This window comes from Lytechinus variegatus, chromosome 1 (genome assembly GCF_018143015.1).
Source record: "Lytechinus variegatus isolate NC3 chromosome 1, Lvar_3.0, whole genome shotgun sequence".
Classification (NCBI taxonomy): Eukaryota; Metazoa; Echinodermata; class Echinoidea; order Temnopleuroida; family Toxopneustidae; genus Lytechinus; species Lytechinus variegatus.
In genome coordinates this window covers 17195841-17219638 of record NC_054740.1, presented here as the reverse complement: position 1 = coordinate 17219638, position 23798 = coordinate 17195841, and the positions used below count along the sequence as shown (strand labels likewise).

At 35.5% G+C, this 23798-nt stretch overlaps 1 protein-coding gene across 3 annotated transcripts in view; it reads right to left on the bottom strand.

Annotated features, from left to right (window-relative positions):
- Positions 1-6317: 6317 nt before the first annotated feature.
- The window catches only part of LOC121407562 (formin-2-like), a 41846-nt gene continuing 24365 nt past the window's right edge, over positions 6318-23798 (bottom strand). The window contains exons 3-16 of one of the 3 annotated variants that reach the window (XM_041598704.1): positions 23074-23164; positions 22036-22217; positions 18523-18590; positions 18021-18155; positions 16985-17106; positions 16404-16455; positions 15625-15862; positions 14545-14768; positions 13972-14103; positions 13059-13346; positions 12378-12579; positions 11741-11812; positions 10945-11340; positions 6318-10145 (exon numbers count right to left, since the gene is read on the bottom strand). In XM_041598704.1, the coding sequence (XP_041454638.1) occupies positions 9980-10145; positions 10945-11340; positions 11741-11812; positions 12378-12579; positions 13059-13346; positions 13972-14103; positions 14545-14768; positions 15625-15862; positions 16404-16455; positions 16985-17106; positions 18021-18155; positions 18523-18590; positions 22036-22217; positions 23074-23164 (2368 nt within the window). In that variant the 3' untranslated portion in view covers positions 6318-9979. The remainder of the gene's footprint in view (positions 10146-10944; positions 11341-11740; positions 11813-12377; positions 12580-13058; positions 13347-13971; positions 14104-14544; positions 14769-15624; positions 15863-16403; positions 16456-16984; positions 17107-18020; positions 18156-18522; positions 18591-22035; positions 22218-23073; positions 23165-23798) is intronic. The other 2 variants (XM_041598719.1, XM_041598713.1) reach the window with 2 other exon arrangements.

The following is a 23798-nucleotide window of genomic DNA, read 5'->3' as shown; positions in this document are numbered from 1 at the left end:
CTATGATGCCACCCCTCGCAGTCTTTGTTTGTCCTCACTGCCCATCCATAGGCTGACCATGCTTCTACTGGTTAACTAAGATTAGTTATTCAAAGTGTCAGACTTGTACTGGAATACCTAAGTATAGAAATGGAAAGAGAAGAAAAACAACATACGAAAAATAAAAATATATTTCAAAATTGATTTATTTCCAGTAGATGGTATTTAATTACAAACAGTGCTCCTTAAAGGAGAATGAAACTATTGGAACAAGATAGCTTGTGTGAAAACAGAAAAATCAAAGAAACAGATCAAAAAAAGTTTGAGAAAAATCAGACCAATAATGAGAAAGTTATGAGCATTTGAAAATTGCAATCACTATTGGTATGGAGATAGCAAATTGGCAATGCGATAAAGATGTGTGATGTCACTTGTGAACAACTCTCCCATTACTTAAGTATATATTTCACTTGAATTGCCTCTTTTTATCACATCTACCCATAGACCAAGTGTTTTTTCTACATAAAGGCATGTAATACATATTTTTTTAGGAATACATCATGGATAAAGAGTTTGTATCATCATAAGAAAAAGCAAAAAGAGACATTTTGATGTTATTTTATTGTCCACCAAAGGGAAAGTTGTTCATCAGTGACATCACACATCCTTGTCGCATTGCCAATGGGAGAATCTCTATAGCATTTAGTGATTGCAATATTCAAATGCTCATAACTTTCTCATTATTTGTCTGATTTTTCTTAAATTTTCTTTATTCTTATTCCGATTTTTTCTGTTTCTACACAAGCCTATTTGTTCCAAAGGTTTCATTCCCCTTTAAGCTTAGCTGATGATTGTGTAAGTCCTCCCAAAAGTGCATGTCATTATTAATTTTATTAAAGATTTAGAGGATGTGATACATGGAGAATATATGATCAAAAGTTAGCAAAAATAAAATCAAAAGGTGGTGGCTATAACAGTGTAGCTACATGTTTACATTTAAAACCACTCTTTGTATCTGTTATACAGTCCTTTCAGTCACCTTCAAAGCCAGCTCTTCATCCACTTTTTTTTAAGAAGAAATAAATTCATTAATTAAGATTGCATTAGATATTTGAATATCCTAATTCAGAATTGAATTAAGAATCAATGAATGAATAAAAATGACGGAGCATGATTTTAAAGTAACTTTTTTTGAGAGCATTGATTGTGAAACCAATGCCCAATAAAAGGATTGATACATGATTAGTTTTTTCAAAATCGGTTATAAAATGAGAGTTCTAAGAGTTTGAAAAGCCTTGAACTTTGTGCCAATTCGATGGACCTTGAGTCTGACACTAAATCACAAATGTCTTCATGAAATTTATGCTGCCATTATATTTCCAGATCGTTCTAACTATATCTAGCCCCCCAAAATGAAACTTAATTTGTCCTTCTGGCTGCAGATCAGTGTTGTTACTCTTCGGATTATCCGTGATACAGTGGCATTACTGCAACCATGTATTGTTGCCGCACTAACCAGCAAACTGCCCGTTGCAAAGTATCAGAGGGCTGTGAAGATCTGTAGAGGGCTGGAATGGCACAACTCCACATTGTTGAAGGTTCAAGTTCATTTCCAAAGAAATTAATGAGTTCTAGAATGCCTCTCCTATCAAATCTATATTTCTTGAACATCTGTTTGTCATCAAAGAGGCCTTCACATCATTCCTTGACATTCCTTATTCCTCAATAGGATCAAGGGTCTCAAGCTTCCAAAACTGCTCCAACTGCTCTTTGTACAGCCAATGAGTTACTTCTTGGTAGAGCTTTATGCTCATTTTTTACGTAATTTTACCTCGGCTTGATAGTCTCAAACTTGATTTTTCTTTTATGCCGCTACACCCCCTAATTATAAGTGTAAGAATAACACGAGCAGTTTCACATAATTTTATTCGCACTTGATAGTCTAATGAAAAAGCAAGTTTTGTGTTCCCTTGTTCTCCTGTGACGCAGGAAGAGGTGTCGCCTCTCCCTGAGAGGCTGCCACACGTTCTTTACTGTTTTCCACTGTTTTATCTCCTCCCAAAACCCACACCTTTTACTGCTTCAGTTTGCTAGCGAAACTGATGTTACATGTTTTATGGGAATGACATGTCATACAAGCCAACTCCTTACAGGCACTCGCAACATGTCTTTCGAAGGTACTTAAAGATGCGGCACTCCTAGGCTTCATGTCCTCTCTTCCCCCAACAATTATGGGGATGCCCATCTTGTCTCATCCAGTAATCTCTTCCTCTGACCCTTATAGATGATGTGATGCTACCCCTCTCTATCTCCATTCTGTATTGACGGATAATGTCCGGGATCATTCTTTAGGGTTAAGAATCTCCCTGCAAGCACCTTCCCATAATTTTTCAAATCAAAACGCAAAACATCATCCACTGCATGGGAACATTTAACAGACACAATCTTGATAAACTTGAAACAACTACTCACACCAATGTCCTCATCTTTCTCCAACTTTACAGCAAACTCCTGTCTTATATTTAAGTTCTTGAAAGTGAAATAACTTTAATATTCCTTGGGAGTATTTGCACAGCACTCAATCATTCAGCTTGTGTAATTCCACACTTTTTTAAGAAATCAAAGATATTTTAATAGAAATCTCAGCTCCTCTTTCCAGTTTGCTCCCTTGAGCTTGCCGGTACTCGACATCTTGAAACAAATTATGATATTGAAGAAAATTCATAAAATCTATACCGTGATTGAACTAGCTAAGGATAGAAATCACCATACATGTGCAGAAAGTATTACGGTATTTGCATACAATTGTGTCACACGTCTACTGTAATCCAGCAAAAACCTAGGGAGCGCACTTCGTGCCCTATAAGTGTTGGCATGCTTCGCGTGCACTTCCAGCCCCATCAAAAAATTAAATCCTGGCTACACGGTTTTGCAGTGATTGCGTCATTTCCACACGAAGGTTTCTTTTTAAAACAAATTCCTCTGATATCTTTCTAAAATTAAACAAAGATACCACTTGATTGTCTTGATCAGATATAGATTTGTGTGTTATTGGAATTTTGGATGTTAATTCTTTACCAATGTTTGCAAAGCACTCTTAAATTTTTAATTTTTTTGGAACAAACTTTCTCCGTTTGAAATGTATTTTCATTACTATTAGTACGTGGTAATTAGGATGTCAGTACCTTCCAGATATTACCAGAAATTTTTTTATTTTTTTAAATTTGAGTGAATGATATTTCTTCTCAAATCAAGTTATATTTCTTTATAAACCGTCAAAAAATGGCATGGATCACTTACATGAGAATTGAAGTTCAAGTGAAAGCCAAAGCAACTAAAGATAATGTAGTTCTATCCATTACAGTAGAAAAATAGATTTAAAATGAACCAAACACAAATACTGCCATAAAAGAAAACTTTTGATGTATGTAATGTCACCAAGACGTTAATTTTGTTACAATAACACAATTTTGCGTTGAAAACTAGTATAAGAAAGGATGATCTCAAGAAATATGTCCTCCCGTATCGCTGTATGAATTCCGGAATTCCGAACCAGTGCATTGACTGTACATAGCAATATCTCTATTGCTCAAAGAATTCGATTTGAAAACCAACTTTAACTCTTCTGCCTTTGAGAACTTGACGAGACAATGAAATATATAGGAAATCAACACAATGAGATAAATCTAATGTCGACCCCGCTTTCATGTGCCCCTCCACCATGATTGGTCCATCTCTTAGGGCTTGAACATGAAGTACTATCTGCTCTACTTGCAGGATAGATAGTTGAATGTCTACAAATCTTCTCACCTTTGCTCTTTTCTCCACCATTACTCCATGATTTTGTCCATTACTGTGAGATTGATATCATAAAATTGTTTTGGTCCAAAAAAGTTTGAACTTTGCAAAGTTTGATGAAATGAAATTTGGAGAATAGGAGCAATGAAAAAAACACATCTCTGTTGTCCTTTTCATGTTCAAAGTAGGCTAGATTGAAATTGATTTATTTTTGTGATTGAGGTTTACAGACATGTATCAATCAGATATAAATATTTGTCATCTGTCAAATAATAATTAGTCTTCCTTCCAGCTGTTTTTTTTTAAGTATGTATATACAATACTTATGGAATTTAAAATGGCTGGACAAAATGTAGTTTGAATTAAAGTTTGAAAATAGACATAAAACCTATTTCAAGTTTTAGCTATAACTTGTTTTTACATACTAACCCTCACCCTTCTGCTTTACCTCATGAAAAAAAAGATGATTGCCAGACCAATTTCAGATATTACCCACTATACTTGATTTCTTGCAGTTTGGTAAATTTGTACTGCCTCTTGATAATAAAGATGATCAAATATGCAATCAGTAGGAATTCTTTAGAATATTTACATGCATGTAATACATGAAGATTGATCTACCATTTATGATTATGATACAATACAAGGCATAGATGTAAAGTTCTGTACTGTCTGTGGTTTATATCATAAGGAACAACAAACATGGCCATATACAGCCAAGATAAAGATGTATCTTCTGAAATATTAAGAGAAAGTGTAATAATTTTTTTTGTTGATGAAAAAAAAATTAGTATGTAAAAAGTTTACCATTTTAACTTGTAACATAAGTGATGTTATTTTTGTCAATGTTCAGATTGTGCAATGTATTTTTCAATTAAAATATTGAAGAAATCAACAGTTTGTCACATCATGTTTGAATTCTTTTCATTAAGTGTTATTCATTTGATAATTAGCTCTTCATAAGAGCAGCTAACTTTGTTCATTTATTACAAGCAAACTCACTGATTAAGCTAATTCAATGAAAATTGTCCCTTTTGGTGTGTCAAAAAGGAATGACCACGGCAATACAAAGCCAAACATATTTTTCAGTTATTTATCAAGATAACTGCAATTATGTTAATTCTTCAAGCAGGCATGGCCTTCATGTAGCACATGCTGTTTGTCACCATTTTGTACTGAAAGACTTCCATTTCAATCAGGAATTGTTGATTATACCTAAGAAGAAATGTATTCCTTTCCTTCCATCATAGAGATATCTATTTCTATTTTAAAACAAATTTACTTCTATGCCTTTATTTGCTCATAGAAAAAAAAATATTTGTTAGCAAAGTTGCAAAAGAGAATAGGGATAATGGTTAATGGTGGAAGGTGGACTTGGAGATGATGGATAATGTTGAAGATGATGGTGGTGGTGATATGATGGTGACGATATGGTGATGGATGATTATGATGGTGATGGCAGTAATGATAGTAATAATGGTGGTAATGATGATCATGATAAGGATGATGATGGACTATGATCATGATGACAATGATGGAATGTGAAGATTTGTGATGGTGATAGTGATAATCATACAGTCGAGGGGGCTCCTGAAACCTTACACATCAAAATTGTTCTGGAAAGCTCTGAAAACAATCTATTTGACATAAGTAGCAACCTTGATTTTCCTAAAAAGAGTTCTCTACAGAAATTTGGAGACTAATGTTAGACCATAGAGCTATTACAGAGCTCCATGGTCAGACAATATGAGGTTGCTAACATTGCTGTAATTCCAAATACGGCTTTCCTGAGCTTTCCTCAGATTTTTAAAGGTCAAGTCTACCTCAGAAAAATGTTTGAATCAATATAGAAAAATCAGACAAGCACAATGCTGGAAATTTCATCAAAATCGGATGTAAAATAAGTTATGACATTTCAAATTTTCGCTTATTCTTAACAAAATAGTTGTATGAACGAGCCAGTTACATCAAAATGAGAGAGTCAATGATGTCACTATTTCTTTTGTTTTTTTTATTGTTTGAATTATACAATTTTTCAATTTTTATGAATTTGACGAATAGGACCTCCTTGCCGGAACCACAAAATGTTAAGATAATGGAATTCCATGTGTTAAGGGAGGAATGAAACTTCATTTCACATGACCATGACGAGAAAATCAAAATATTTCATATAATAAAATACAAAAGAAATAGTGATGTCATCAGTTCCCTCATTTGAATACCGACCAAGATGTGCATTAACTGTTTTGTGAAATGAAGCAAAACTTTAAAATGTCATAACTTTCTTATTTTAAATCCGATTTTGATGAAAATTTCAGTGCTATGCTTATTGAATTTGATCTCTTTTTATTCAAATCAAGTTTTTGTTGGGGTGGATTTGTCCTTTACATACAGTTTTAACAGCCCAAATTGTAATATTACAAAATCTATGGACAATATTGATGATAAAAATCTGGGTAAGTCTCAAATTTGTGAGATGAATATCAATTTAAAAAAAAACTCTACTAGAAACACATAGAAACAAAACATCAAGCAAGATTCTGGCTTTCCTAAAAGATGAGATTTAATAAGAAGCCAACTTCTCTTTTCTTACAAATAAATCACAATTATCTTACGACATATAGCAGAAATATTCTTCACATCTAGCCAATGCAATTATTTTGCATTCAGAGGCATTTGACACAAAAAATATATCTAATACTGAAATATGTGTATGAAGCTTTGCATTTGACACTGCTGATTATGTCACTTTGGGTTTCTCACATGTAGTAAATAACAATGAATTCAAGTTTTTAAACTAATATTATTCCCTCACTGACCAAAAGTATCTTGTGTAAATTGCAGTGAAAAGAAAATTGAAAATAAAATGTAGGGTATGCCAATATAGCAAATTACAAACGAATGCAAATAACATTACTATGGGTTATGAATGGAGAAAAACACATGTTTTTGCAGTTTCCATGTGTGAGTCCACAATTACTTTCAGAATTGATAGGGCTACAGATTTATCAGTATCAGTTAAAATTACTCATGTCAAATGTTTATGCAAGTTGTAGGAACAAAACTACATTTCAGTTGGGTTTTGGTTACAAACAGGATTGAATGATATTGTAGGATTACGTACCGATCCTGATAGCAGTTCATCAATAAATAACAAAGAATTTTAAAGGACGCAACAACCATTTTTTGCAATATCAATGAAGACAATGAGACACCCACTGTAGTATTAGTGCATCAAAAGTAGCTCAAAGTAATTCTTCTTTGGGCACTAGATAAGCTTTTGGGCAATTCCTTCAAATAACCAATATTTATTGTATGTCCAGCCTCCATTTTTTTTTTCATCTCATGAACTGCTCCAACCATGAACATTTAAAAGCAAATTTTTATAGGAACTAGAAGAAAGAGATATATCATCTCTGGAGGGTCAAAAGCGTTTGAAATATATTGGATACTTTGCCTTCAGGCAAAAAGTAATTTCATTTGAAAAAAAATCATGCAACTTGTACTTGATCAAGTACTTCATAATTCTATGCATTACTGCCACATTTGAGATTGAATAAAGTCTTTTCATTTTCTTCTATTACAACCAAAGTATTGAGAAAACTCTGTCAAACTCTTTCATATTTTAAACACATCTAGCTTTTCTAATAAGCAGTAACAGTTCATGTTTTTGGTTACTACAATGTGTTTGAACTTATTTGACCCCTGGCTGGTATAAGAACATTAGGAGTTACGAGAACGCCAAATCCCATTCTTGTTAGTCAGGCAGACGGGTGCTAACTTGCTAACTCTCGCACGAAAATGTAAATAACGCATGCTTAAGCTAAAATTGAAAATGACCACACATGCACTCAAGCATCCTACTGCCATTCTGCTAGCCAAGCAACGAGTTATCAAATTAAAATCTTTCACAAAAGTACAAATAAAGAATCTCCATTTCATTTCTTTCTATGCTCTTCAACAAGTCCACTTTTTCTGAAAAAAAAATCTTTCTCAACTTGCAACATACAAAAAAAAATTGATTGATTCCTTTCAAAGATTTATATCTAACAAAACATATGGAGATCAGCAGGTTAAAAAAATTCTTTGCTGCATCACTTAAAAATATGATTATATTAGTCTATAAAATGAGTAATATGTTATCATTTAAGCAGACGCAGATTGTAAAAAAATCAATTGGGAATGTAGAGATATTGAAATCTAAATGAATTATCTGATAATCATAAGTGTCTCAAGAATACACACATCAGCTGAATAACAACATTCCATATACATGTACAAAAAGAATGACGTAGATGGCAACATGTTAAGATGATCTATGACTCTGATTGCAAATAATTCTTTCTTTAAAGATCACCAACATATCCCAGGTTGTTCAGAAAATCACAAAATCAGCATTTAAAAAATTGCAATATTTACACTGTACAGTATGTACAACATACACATATCAAATTCTTTATATAGAATTTAGTGTTAGAATCCTTTCCTAAAGGAATTCTGCTATATCTTACAGTATAGATGCATGTGAAAATACAATATCTATCTATCCTGAATTCAAATTGCCATACCCTTCTAGCAGGTACAGTACATGAGAAGATGTAAAGTGATGTTATTAGAAAGGGTTGAAGAGGAATGTAAACCTATGGCACAGAATAGCTTGTGAATCATCACAAGAAAAAAGGAAAGATCACACAGGGGCCCCATTTCACATAACTGTCAGAAGTTGACCTTGATGGTCATCCAATAAAGACAAATATTAATTGCTTTGTAATATTATAGGACTTTTATGTAGCACTTATTACACTTTGTTTCTAAGCACTTAAAACTGTGATTTTTATTACCCAGTCATCGGATCCTGACATGCCTGCACACAATGTATGCACTTTCTCCACTCCCTGGGGAGCATTCCAACAAGAATTCCGAGACTCAATTGCTAAGGCATACTACATAGGCTTTCGCATCCTACCGGGTACCCATTTAACACCTGGGTGGAGAGTGGCAAAGTGTGGATTGACGTCTTGCCAAAGGACGATCGGTCGTAGTGGGATTCCAACACACAACCCTTGAGCAAGGTGTTTCATTAGGATTTTTATAAGTTATGCATGACTTTTTGCACAACCAACAAATGTCATTGTGCTGAATGAGATACTCTACATTTCCTCTGGTGTCTTACAAAGTTAAAACGAGTTTTCCTTATAAACATTTTTTAGGAAAAATAGTCAACTGTGCAATGAAATGCCTGTTAAGAACAAATTTAATCTACAAAGATTATTCATATTTCATTTTTTGGCAATGGGAAGTGAAATTATTGAGAATCTGATATAGCACCTAAGAATGTAACCCAATCTTATATAAAGTCATGGATAACTTTACAAAGTAAAAATATAGTAATAATAATCCGATTTTACATAGCGTTTATTACATCAGAACAACGTCTCTTAACGCTTTGCAGATATATTACCCTGGTCACAGGATACTGTTATGCCTGCATACAATGTATGAACCTTATCCACTCCCTGGGGAGCATTTCAACAAGAGTTCCAAGACTTGATTGCTAAACATACTAAATAGGCTTTTGCATCCTACCGGGTACCTATTTCACAACTGGGTGAAGAGTGGCAAAGGGTGGATTGACATCTTGCCAAAGGACGCTAGGCCATGGTGGAATTAAAACACATGACCCTCTGATTGCAAGGCGAGAATCACGAACCGCTACACCTAGACACTGTTCTGTTTCCCACCCCTACAAGGCATACTTCCCATAGCCATCATAACTTGTCTTTAAAGAGCAGGGCATGGGATTCACAAGGGTTACGTTTATAGCAACATTTTCAGGAGAAACACATCTTTTTATTTCAAATGTTTTGAAACAAGAATTTACGCAGTAGCTTATATTTATCACAATTTCTGGCACTAAGATGTTGATGCTGCATCTGCACAGCTTTCTCTTGCCAAATAACCCAAAATGTATGTGCTTTTCACTTGTAATGCCATTGAACACATATTTTATATGTTACTTTATAAGAAACAAGGTCCTGAATGGTACCTTTTGGCAAATTTTGAAAGTTTCTTTCAAAACCAGTTTTGTGAATACAAAATATATCATCCATACCAACATGGTTTTGAAACCATGTTCTTTCCTGATAGTGTTGCTTTAAATACTATTCTAAGTGCATCTATTTTATAGTTCCTACACTCCTGTCTAGTCTGAATGGTATGCATCGCCTACAAGAGATGGGTTAAGATCTTCTCCTCCACTGGCAGGGTTTTCCATCTCAAATTCTTCACCCCCATCTTTATCCCGATCCCGACGGGAGTGTCTGTGCCTGTGACGTGAGCTGTACCTGTCATCCTCTTCGTCTCGTTTCCTGTATAACGGGGTGTACAAAGAGAGGGGTGAAAATGAGAGACACAAAGAAAATGGGTGTCAAATATCATTGATCCTTTCAGCCAAACTGCAAAAAAAAAGTATATACCAGTACTGGTATACACATCTATAATTAATTTCCCTGGGGCCCACGCATAAAGAGATGCAATCAAGTGCAACTAAAAAAATTTAAAAATCAACTTGATTTCAACCAATGAAACCCACATATTATGGACGTGTTTTAAAACAGATGTCTTTCTGTAATGGGCTCGTAACGCAAAGCTTAGCAATCGTCTGAATTTTTATTACAATTGATTGCATTTACTACAATGTACAATTAATTGTGAAAGTCAAGGTACAATAAATGGCTAACCTTTGTGTTATGGGGCCAAGATCTATTTGGAGGACGAGGACAGCCAGATGCATCACAAAGGGCCCCCACGGCACACCAATATGGTTTCAAACCCCATGCCCTGAGAAACAAAGATCCCTGATCAACTGCCAACTTCAAACAATGGCTATTAGGGGTTCGTGGTGGGTATTTTGAGGAATATACGACCACAACTGCAAGTGTGTTTGGCCATTGCAAAGTTTGCGATGAATTGCTATTTTCATGCTATCTACAAATCACAAACATGGAATTCTTTCATGTTTTTCACAATACATGCAGAGTTTTGTCAGCCATTTTCACTAACTAATTTCCTCTCAGCCAATCAGAAAGAATGATTTCCAGTAGCTTATAACATTCTGTTGATGAAAGTCACTGACAAGAAAAATCATGACACAAATCCTTGGCCTACCTTCTTGATGATTTATGCCTAGAATCCTTGTATCGATCTCGAACTCTGTCATCTTTGTCTTCACTCTTTTCTTTAACCCGTTTGTCTCTCTCTTTCTCCTTATCACGATCTCTATCGCGATCACGATCACGGTCTCTACTGCGGCTTTCATGATCACGATCACGATCCCTGTCTCTGGTTTCCCGGTCCCTATCTCTACCTTCTCTATCACGATCACGATCCCGATCACGGTCCCTATCCCGATCACGATCTCTATCACGATCGCGGTCTCTGTCTCTGTCACGATCGCGATCTCGCTCCCTAGTTCTATCTCTACTCCTATCCCTGCTACGGTCTCTGCTGGGTCTATCCCGTCTTTCTCTGCTGTATTCTCTTGCTCTGTCTTCCTCAGCTTTACTGTAAATAAAATTGATATAAACTTTAGATTGTTTTTTCATACACATTCAATTATATGTTTATTCTCTTCAGCATATCACCCCAGCTTTGAATGGCAAATAAATTGTCAAAAATATGCATCAAACAAGACATTCACGTCTTATGACATGAAAATACTTCTTTGACAAATTTGAAAAGGATTTCGATTATCAATTACACACTATCATCGTTGTTATCATCTGATCATCATCACTTTCATCATTACTTTCATAATTTTGATCATCGTCATCATCATTACCACCATCATCATCATCAACTTCATCATCGTCATCATTACCAACATCACCATCATCATCACCACCACTACCATCATCATCATCATCATCAATCAATCAATCAACAACGATGAATTCAAACCTACCTGCTGAGAAATTTACTGAATTCCCTGTAGTCTCTGTCATAGTCTGACTCTTTATTATTATCTTCACTTCCACTATAATCAAAAGAGAAGAATAAAAATCAATAATTTCCCCCAATCACATCTTGCAATCAAGAAGCTTAATCCAACAACGCTCTTTTTGTGAGTTTTCAATGAATAAACAGGAAAATGAAAAAGGTCAAAATATCTTTTAAACTTAATGATTTTTAAATTTCTCTGTGTTGTTGAAAAGAAAAAAAAATAATTTTAAGGACTATCTAGCATCAATTTTTATAGGAAATTTGACACCAATGACACCATCGACAGGTGTTCTACAAGGTGTTCTACATCATCCCAAGTAGAATCAAGATTACTTCACCAATAGATGTTATGTACAACCCAATGCATATTCACCCTTAACTTATATGATACAATCATTTTCTCACTACCTGTGTTCCTATTTCACCAGAATCAGTCAAAAGAATATATTTGATTCAATTTAATGATTTAATTTGCTGAGCCATAAGATACAGCTTATATTACAGAAATTTATATCGCTTCTCAATAAGTCTGGTGTTAGCAAATTTTGATCTAAGACAAACTTTTAAGATAGAAAATACACACAACTACATCAACCCACCTGCTGATGTCACTTTCTGAATCACTACCTCTGGTAGCCCAGTTAGACTTAAACTGAGAGTAGGTCTTGGAATCCCCAGACTTGGGTGGCATACCCATAGGAGGTGGTCCAGACCCAATAGGTGGAGGACCACCAGGACCGGGTCCCATTCCTGGTCCACCCATGGGTGGGGGCTGGTCATAGAAAGGAGGTGGAGGTCCATCTAGGATTGAAAAATAAAAAAATTGCACATTGAGGGAGATTAAACAATAACTGATGCAGGGAATGGTATGAAATAAAAATACAGGTGATGATACCACTTGTTACAATTAAATCAGATTTTCAGATTAATTCACCCTGAAACCACTGCTAACCACTTCTACTGTCTGGTTAAATAAATAGCCACAGCTTCTAGTTCTAACTTCCCCTGAAAAGCAGCATCCCAATCAATGCTAAGACCTGTAACATCTAGAGTTACAACTGATATTTACAACCAATTGTAATTTATCTCTTTTACTTGGTTTTCAATGTATTCAGTTACACTTAAATGGTATAATTGATTGCATATATCATGCTTCAGGGTCCTGTGATAATACAAATTCCATCAAGACACATGTTTGACTTTCCCATCCCACTTAACAGGTATATCCTCTCCTGTAAGTTGGTTTTATATATCGAGACAAGTCTACATATGTAACATACCTGGTCTCCCAAAGGGTGGAGGTGGTCTGTTCCAGTTACCACCAGGAGGCATTCCCATCGGCGGGGGTCCATGCGGGCCTGGTGGAGGACCTCCCATTCCTGGTGGGGGACCTTGCATACCCATATGGGGTGGTGGACCCCCCATGGGTGGGGGTGGTCCTCTAACCATGCCCATAGGTGGTGGGCCCATGTTAGGTGGTGGAGGACCACCATGCATTCCCATAGGGGGTGGTGGGCCTGACATTGGTGGGCCACCAGGCTGGTTGGGTGGTGGAGGGTAATTACCATCTAGAAAGGATACAAGCAAATTAGTTTAATTCACACCCAACCAAAAAATCTGTGAGTTTATATAAAATATAGGCAAAGTAAAGTTTACTCAATTAATTGAAATCTGACAAAGAGTTTCAGCTGGAATATCATGTGATATTATACAACTTCTAAGCTAAATATCAGGAAAAATAAATTTGTTTAGTGTTTCAATGAGTGCATCAATGTAGGTGGCAGTATACTTATCATGAAACAACAGTGTTGTCATCAGCCATTTTATCGTAGTGGATATTCATACAGAGCATACATTCAAAACTAAGTTGTCTCGAAACCTAAGCATATACAGCTGAACAGTGGTAAATCTCTTGGCCAATGGGTCAGTGAGAGTTATCATTTTGGAAAATCTACATTTGCTCACATAAATGTATATTATATTTTTCTCTGAATCTATCTGATGAATTTATTTGCAACTACGTATTGTTCACAACCACATATTCTGTCTCCTATAATTTGATGGCATTACATCTTTCAAAATGAATCATAAAGCAGAGACATACATCATTGTAGGAAGGTCCTCAAATCTACATACTTTATGGGATTCCCATCATTCAATATGCAAAAGGAGAGAGCAGATGAAGGTACTTACCTCCAAACATCGGTGGTGGCCCTGAAAAGTTAGGAGGGGGTCCTCCCATGTTGGGAGGTGGCCCGGTCATATGAGGAGGAGGGGGCCCTTGAGGAGGGGGACCCTGAGGAGGAGGACCTTGAGGGGGAGGACCTGGTAAATTACAAACAAGCATTAAATTAATGTTACATAGTCTTAATACATTGATCCTGTGATATACAAATGGCATTTTATGCATTCTTCCAGTAAACATTTGCCCTTTCAAAGACACCAAAAGTTATACTGAATGTTATTAAGTGCATGTTAAGCGTTTAAAGTAATAATTAATGAGATCTCAAGAATTGACGTAAATCAAGTACAGTGCTCTAACATTTGTTAAATATCAACATCTATATATCCTAATGATACTCACTGAAACATCAAGATTCAGTATCATTTACATCCCAAGTCTTAAATACAATCACCCAATCATCCAACCATCCTTCTATCCCTCCATCAATCTATTCATCCATCTATCAATTCATCCCACTATTAAACAATCCATTCATCAACCAATCCATTCACCCATCTCTCCATCCCTCACCCATAACTCACCCTGCATTGATGGTGGTGGCTTAGAGAAGTCTGGCATGTTAGGTGGTGGTAGGGTAGCTGAGGGAGGCCCTTGAGGGATTGGATTGCTTGGTTGACTATAAGTTGATTGTATAGGTTGTCCTGTAGGTGCTGGGCTAGGGGTACTGTTGATGCTACCGATGGAACTAATTGTGCTGATATTATTCACTCCCGGACTACTGCTGCTGGTGGCACTACTACTAGGGCTGTGAAAGATAAAGGAAACAAAATGTCACCTTCAATAATATCACAACAACCTTCTTGGTGAGCTTCTATTACTTCAAACAACTTATGGATCAACATATTTATTGTTCAGTCTTTTGTATAAAACATATACCAGTGCATTATCCAAGGCGGCTGGTGGTAACTGATTCTTTGGTACATGCTATGATTAGAAACAGCATTCAAATTCAAACATAAATTCAGCTACAAACCCCAAAGTAACCACCAAGTGGTTTAATAGTATGTATGAATTCAAATTTGGCGCAAAAATAGTTTTGTAAAAAGATAATGATTGCTCGGCAGTGGGCAAAGTTTGACATTCAAGTAGTAGACAGGTCTTTTATCTGACTGATAACAACACACATGCCCATGAGTGCTTAAACTATATACAAGTAATTGCAAGGAGCGATTATCACAAGAGAGAAGCTTCCAAATAATGATAAATAGTGATTCAGGTCGCTTTTTACCTCCTATGCACAGATGACGCCAACCAAATGATAATAATAATAATAATAAATTGTTGCCCAATCCATGAGGCTATAGCAATCAAAGTATTCCTCTTTACATCACTATAGAAAGGTGATCATTATGGCTAGGAGGTTGCCTAAAATACGTTTTACTGAAGTCGGCAATACAAAATTCCATATTTAAAATGATCTTACAACATGGATTAACAAGACAAAACGTTCAACTCACTATTCTGATCATTATGGATAGGAGGTCGCCTAAAATAAGTTTTACTGAAGTCGGCAATATACAATTCCATATCAAAAAAATGATCTTACAACATGGATTAACGAGACAAATCAGGTTTTTGCCCCATCAAAACATTCAACTCACTATTCTGGTGTTGCCGTGCTGGTTGCTCCTAACACAGTGATCGAACCTCCCATATTTTCCTTGTTATCTTTATGTACTCCTCTGCCACCAACAGTAGAGATGGAGGAGTAAGATGGCTTGGTTGTAGTTCCTGAGCTAGCCAAGTAAGACGACTCTCTCTCCTTTATTGATTTGTAGCTTGATGTGCTACCCATGCTGTCCCTCCGACGGAACTGACTTCTTGGCGGCTGAGATACTTCTGTTGCAGCAGGGAAATAAAGTAAAATTTTCTATTCATGAGCTATTTCATTTCTTTTTGCTTCTTTTCACTCCAAAAAATGATGAAGGGGGGGGGGGTTGCTACAATTTTCATTATTATTAATATCTTATTTTATTGATATAATCTTTTAGGGGTATATAGGCCAGATTGAAAGAATCTAAAGGTGACCTTCACCTTCTCATAGAGAAATTTAAAGAACTTAAACACATAACAAACTTCTATTTTATTACAAAAGGTGAAAAGAATGATGGAAACCTCCCTCATTGATACTGATCTTATTCTTTAATTCATAAATGATATAAACTTTCTCATAAACTCATCAAATTCATGAACTCATTTCCACAAGTAATCAAGTATGTTCTGTACAGAAGCTGTGCTTGGCCATTATCCATCCCCTCCATTTTCATTAACACTTCAGTTGAGGTATTAAAATGACTGCTGATGTCTTTGAAAGCACATAAACATTGACATTGGTATCAATGATTTGTAACAATAATAGCTGATGATATAGATAACTTACGACCATCAGGCGAAGTAGGCTCCCTAGAAACTGGGGTTGGTGTGTATGGCATCTGTGATGTAGAGAGAAAAAAAAAGGAAATAGATACGCATCTTAAACAATTTAATACAGTGTGCCCCTGACGCGTATAACAAATGACAGATCTGTTAATACTAAATTGTGATATATTTATTGCCTCCAAAAAAATTTCAATACATGTACTTAATTACAGTTGTTGAGGAACATGAAAATCCATTATTTTTTTTCAAGAGTTCAGGTTTCTGAAATCCATCAATCAGAATGCCTGATTTGGACTGGTAAGATTCCATCAGAATCTTAAAAAGAGAAATTTCTGACATGACTTATTCCTTCTTAAAAAATATGAGAAATAAAGATGAATAACTGATAAAAAAGATTCACCTGATTGGAGATGAAATCTGAAATTCAATTCCACTATTTAAAAACAATGTTTGTTTTTTTCAAAGAGTGGTTATGCTGAAAGCCTTGATCATCTAATTAATTCCAAGATGGCCAACACATACAAACTGTGAAGAGGGGACTAGTCCTCAAATAACAATGATTAACAGTGATTGAAAACTTACAAAATTCTTAACTGGTAATGAAACTCCACCAGTTTCTGATCTTATTCTCCTCTGCTTCTCACAATACGCTACCCACGATTCCTCATTGAAACCATAGTTGAAATAATCTGTCAGATCAGCACCTGTAGTAAAGGGGTCAAAGGTCAGAGGTCAGGGGGTATGTTCAGGTATTGCAGATCTAGTATATTATATTTGGTTATAAAATCATTATAATAATAATAATGTTTTATTTACCCAGGGTAGCCACTTCAGTTAGGAAACTGCTCTACCAGCGGGCCCTGCATAACATAACATGTTATCATTACCCTTCTCCAATCTAAATGCTGAGCGCCTAGCAAGAAGGCAGAAGGTCCCATTTTTATAAGTCTTTGGTATGACTCGGCCGAGGATCAAACCCACGACCTCCCGTTCATGAGGCAGACGCTCTACAGCTGAGCCACCAGCGGTAGAGCCCGGTTACATTACATTAAGTAGATAATAGCAATGAAATTGTTTCACATTGAGGGGAAAATTTTCTGTGAAAAGTAACAAAAAACGGATAAATAAACAAGTGGTATTTCACAGAGAAATTATGCTTCAGTTCACACCAAAATTCCTAGTACATATGTGCCGTAAAATTGGTCAGGTTATGCTTTCATACTTGATAATTGGACATTCATTATTGGTGGCCTACCAATGAATTATATATAAATCATTATCATTCAAACTTAAATAAATTAATAATGAATAATAATAAATCAATAAATTAAAGTCATAGTTATTTTATATGTGAAACATCTAAAGAACTATGAAGAAAATTATAAACTGTATTTGAAAGTGTACTGTCAAGCATGTACATGGAATACAATAATCAATTTTGAAATAAACTGACTACAAGATGGACAAAAAAAATTCCAATCAAGGTTTTATGAATCTAATAAAATGATAAAGCCAAATAAAGCCTATAGTTTATAAGCCACAGAAATCAATTTTCATTTGATTTCATTAATCTAGATACAAGAGCCAGTTTGTATTTAAATGTTTAAAGTTGACTTACCTGGTTTTCTCCATGGTTTCTCCTCCTGTGCTTCAAGCTCATAAGAATACAAACCAACCCCATTGATGTTGCTCTCTGCCTCTATATCCAGACCTTTTCCTACTGGTTTAGGATGAGATGCAGCTGGTGTTGATGCTGAAATGGAATAACACACATATAAGTCAATTAGAATTTATAAAAATAGGAAATCTACTTATAATTTGCATATTTCATGAGAAAAAAAACATATATTTTGAAAGCATCCCTTAACTATTGATGTCAGAAATACTTAAATGTTGTAGTTTGATTCTAATGGTCACTACATATATTCTGCCACACATAGTGATGTAAATAGAGAATGCATTAATATTTAGCACATTTGAGGGTACCCATTAAACTTGTCAACAATGGCTTTCAATAAATAATAAATAAATGCAGACCAATTGATTTCCATATATAGCTTCTATAATCTGAAATATTCAAATATTCAAAAAGGTAAATGTTCAGAAACGTTTATACTTACATGGTTGAGTAGTTGGTGTTGCAACCTTCGTGTAAGGGGAATGTTTCGCCACAGTTTGTCCATATGGGCTGAAAGAGAAAAGACAATTTAATGTAATCGGGCAATTAGTACATGAAAGCAAGGTCAACATGATAAAAAAAAGATCTATGACTTCGACTAGGGCTATCTACACATTCTTAGTCCTTAGTCCTACAATATCAAGATAAAATCAACGAAAAATATATCAAATAAATCATATACATTCAATCAACTAGAAAACATACTGATTTATCATTGGAGCAGACAATTTATTTTATTACTTCATTTTCAATCACTATCACATTATACTCACAGGAGAGCTTGATTCTCTCCAGCTTACTTATTTGATTAAAGGCATTTTACTTTCATTTTTCTTGACTTTACTATCCCTTTCAAAGAGTGCAAGAGGGATGATTTTGGCTTTGATATCTGCTATATAAGCATATTGGTATTTTTATTATTATCAAGAATTTACTTAAAATCATAGTTTCTACTTTCTACATCTGTGTCCTGTAATATAAAGATACAATAGGTCATACAACTAACTGTAGATGAAAGAATAAAGCAATCCATGTCAAATTATAAAATTATATTAAACAGAGTGTAAGTAATGATTGCATCTCAAAAACAAGACCCAGGTACAACTCTACACCAGTACTACCTCAGTCACATTTTCTCTACGGTGGCCATTTTATTCAACTTTAACCAAACTACCTATACGTAGCTGGTACATGATTGATTGATTGATTGGTTAGGGTTTAACGACACTACCAACACAACGTGTCATATAAGTGTCAAGCTAGATATTACTTTAATGCGTATACTGAGTTAGTTGGGTGGCTACTTTCCCGGGAAAAAATTCCCTACTCTTTTCGAATAGGAAAGCAGTTTCTTTAACGTGCAAGTGGGGTTGCTCTCCATCACACGGGACCGACAGCTTTAAGTCTCCTCCGAAAGACTATAGTTAATTTTTAATGTCTTAATAAATGTCATAGTTGCTTTGATAATCTTCAATGTTATTTTTTTTAATCTGAGAAAAAGATTTATTTCTTTAAGGAAATCCACAATTCTTGAGTGTGAAACGTCACAAAATAACGTTTTTAAATCCGGTACGTCATAAAAATTAGTACGTATGTGGCTAAATTCAACACATTCAATAAGGATATGCTTAACTGATAAAACACAATCACACGATACACAACAGGGCAGTTCCTCCGCTGCGAGCAAATAAGAGTGTGTCAAATGAGAATGACCGATTCTAACCCTGGTCAGAACAATATCATCACGTCGTTTAGTTAAGGGGATTGTATTATGTGGTTTGATTACTGATTGGTGCTGGTATAGTTTATTGACAGGGTTTAAATCCCATGACGTTTGCCATTTTCTTCTAATGTAAATATTAATTTTCGACTTTAGATCTGTATATGGGATCTGTATTTTAGTTACCTCTAATTTGAGAGCTTCTTTAGCTAACTTGTCAGCTTTTTCATTTCCTTTGATACCTGTATGGCTCGGTATCCATGCGAAAACCACCTTTTTGCATAGTACATCAAGTTTATAGAGAGATTCTAGCAACTGTACAACAAAGGGGTGTTTAAGGTTTCTGCACTGCAAAGCCATTAAACTAGATAAGGAATCTGTAAAAATTACAAAGTGTCTTTTATTTGTGTTTTCAACAATGTGTAAGGCCATTTTCAAGGCCAACAATTCTGCAGTGTATATAGACGCACTGTCCGGTAATCTAACCTGGTCCTGTACATTGTTGCTAATACAGGCTGATCCAACTTTATTCTCATCTTTTGACCCATCGGTATAGATAGCCTGGAAGTTTCTGTATTTATGCCTGATCTCACCGAATTTATCTAAATAGACAAGGTCACTAGTGAAGCCCTTTTTGAAAGTTTTTAATGTAAGGTCAATTACTGGCTCAAAAATCATCCAAGGTGGTATTTTAGGTACAAGAAAAGGAGAAATACTAGTGTTATTTAGTATGTGTATTAGAGCTCCTTGAATACGAAGTCCAAAAGATTTTATTGAAGATGGTTTAAGGTTATAAAAACCAACATGTCGCGGTCTGAAAGTAATATCATATGTTGGGTTTGATGTGTTATTTTTTAATTTAATCGCATAGCTAAGAGAAAGCTTCTCGTATCGTAAATGCAGAGGTGGTTCATTAGCCTCCACATAAAGGCTTTCCATGGGAGAAGTACGGAAAGCCCCAAGACAGATTCGAAGGCCTTGATTCTGTATTGGTTTTAATTTTTCGAGATAGGATTTTCTTGCGGAGCTATATACTGCACTGCCATAGTCAAGTTTCGATCTGATCAAAGATCTATAGAGGCGCAGTAGAACAATGCGATCTGCACCCCAATCCATTCTGGAGACGACCTTTAAAAGGTTTAACGATTTAATGCACCTTTCCCTTAGATAATCAATATGAGCTTTGAAATTAAGTCTGTTATCAAATATCAGTCCAAGATATTTAGCTTGCTGGGATATGGGTATGATAGAACCATTTATTTTAAGTTCAGGATCAGGGTGTAAAGATCGCTTATTACAGAAATGTACGCATACAGTCTTAGTTTTTGAAAAACGAAAACCGTTTTCATCTGCCCATTTTTCGATTCTATGTAGACAATTTTGTAGAGTTGTTTCTATAGTGTCCATATTTTCCGATGAACAAGATAAGCAAAAGTCATCGACAAATAGAGATCTATCAAACCGCGGCGTAACAACATCTACGATGCTGTTTATCTTCAACAAGAATAAGGTAACAGAGAGAATGCTCCCTTGAGGTACACCCATTTCTTGATTATGTAGTTCTGATAAGCTGGATCCGAGGCGAACCCTAAAAACTCGGTTGGACAGGAAATTTCTGATAAAAATGGGCAATTTGCCCCTCAACCCAACATTATAAAGATCTCTCATAATGCCATACTTCCAAGTAGTATCATACGCCTTCTCCAAGTCGAAAAAGATAGACACCACATGGTGTCCCCGAATAATGCCATCACGAATATAAGACTCTAGGCGAATGAGTTGATCAATAGTACTTCGATTTTGATGAAAACCACTTTGAAATCTGGTAATAAGTCCCTTCTTTTCTAGAAGCCACACCAATCTAGTATTGATCATTCTCTCCATTGTTTTGCACAAACAACTAGTCAAGGAAATGGGTCGGTAATTTGTTGGTTTAGAAGCATCCTTTCCAGGTTTTGGAATGGGGATAATGGTAGCCTCCCTCCAAGAATCTGGGAAAACACCTGTCCTCCAAATACTATTGAAAATATCCAGAACGACAAGAAGAGATTCATCTGGTAAACGTTTTAAAAACTGGTAGTGGATATCATCCGGACCAGTTGCTGTATCATGAGACTTGTTGAGGGAATGGTACAAAAAAATGTAAAAACGACTTTCTTGGACTTGCCGTATGGCCGCCGTAGAACAAATATGACTGAGGTATAAGGAATTAAATTGAGTCATGTCTAGACTTACACATGAGGAGTTGTTGGACCAGTCTTGATAGGACCAATGGTGACTTCCACCTGGTCTTCATCACTATCTTCATCGCTATCATCCTCATCATCTTCATCATCATCATCATCCCCATCATCGGCTTTACTGGTCGGTATCTCAGCAGGTCTCTCCTCAGGTTGAGCATCAACTTGCATAGGCTCCTAAAGAAAAATATGAATAAATGGGCAAGCTCACCTTGACAGGCCTGACATATATTTGGTTTTAATATAATCAGAAATAAGAGACACATTTAAGTTTTTTTTTTAGGATTTTTACTAATTTGCAAGAGGCAAGAGCTTTTGATTGTTAAAGATTTTGATAACATGACATGATATGCAAGTGGCTACGACTCCACAATATTTTAATTTTGTATGTTCCATGAAAAGCGAATATACATATACTTCCAACAAAGCTTGTATGAACTAGTTTGATTACATCCTTCATGCAAATACAAAATCATATCAAATTTCAGAAAAAGTGAATTTTTGCCAAGCAATATGTTTCTTCATTTATCTGCTTTTATCAAAATTAACTTGATATCAAAGTGGACTCCTCCTTTAAACATGTTCTTGTTGGTTATATGTACATTAACTCCACAGGGAGCAATATTACTGATGGTATCTACTACCATTGGAGTAAGTTGAAAGTTGAAACAAAATCACAGTTCCATGGAATCAAGCAATGATGGAAAATTGCTATCTATATGGGCATAGGGAATGATCTTTATTTCTGCACAGGGGAGGGGTCAATGTTAATATTCTTTGAACTTCAGAAAATATTAAAAGAGATCAAATGTTCACTCGAACCAACCCCCCACCCTCCAAACCCTGTGTCCCTTTATTTCCCTTCCTTTTGTTATATTCATTTTTATGACAATTCAATACTGCAGATTTCATATCAATAGACTTGAATTTTAATTTCCTCATCCACCGTCCCCAAGCTCTTCCCCCCCCCCCCCCCTCTAGATCCCCAATCTCTGGCCTCTTTCCCTCAACACCCTACTTTATGAATCATTACCTGTGGTTCCTTTCCCGGGTCTTCAGCAGTAGACACCTTGCTCATAAATGGAGGAGCATCAGCTGACAGTGAACTGGGTTTGGCCACCACACTGAATGAAACGATAGTATCAACATGATTAGATAATATCAATGATACTGCGGACCATGCTGCTAGCCCAGCAACAAAGTAAAGAGAATATTACTTTTAGAGCAAATTAACAGCTGTTACATGTATTCTCCCATACACTACAATACCCATCTCCATCATTGTTTACACTTTTCTATTAGTTCCTCCTTGGTAAAGTCAACTACAATTATTAAACAGAGTGTGCATGGATGACAATTCAATTTTTGTTGATCAAAATAATAAAAAAGGTGATATTTTCAAAGGATATACATGTAAAACAAAGTACTTATACAAGAAAAAAGTTCCATCTCATCCTATAGAACAACACTAAAATAGAATCTATTTGCAACATAAACTCCTCAAAAAAAGTTTGGAAATCTGACTTTGATCGATAATCCCTCCTCGATTTTAGTAAATGTCAATGCGTAATTGATATCAATGAATAGAACATTTAATTTTCTTTAAAATGATACACTACATTATATGATTATGGTTCACATGGATGTGCAGTGCCTTGAAATGTGGGGCAAGGTCAAAATTCAAAAGCTGCAAAATGACACAATATTGAATGTCACTGTTCTTTTTTCAGTGATGATGAGTGAGTTTCTCGGCGGTTT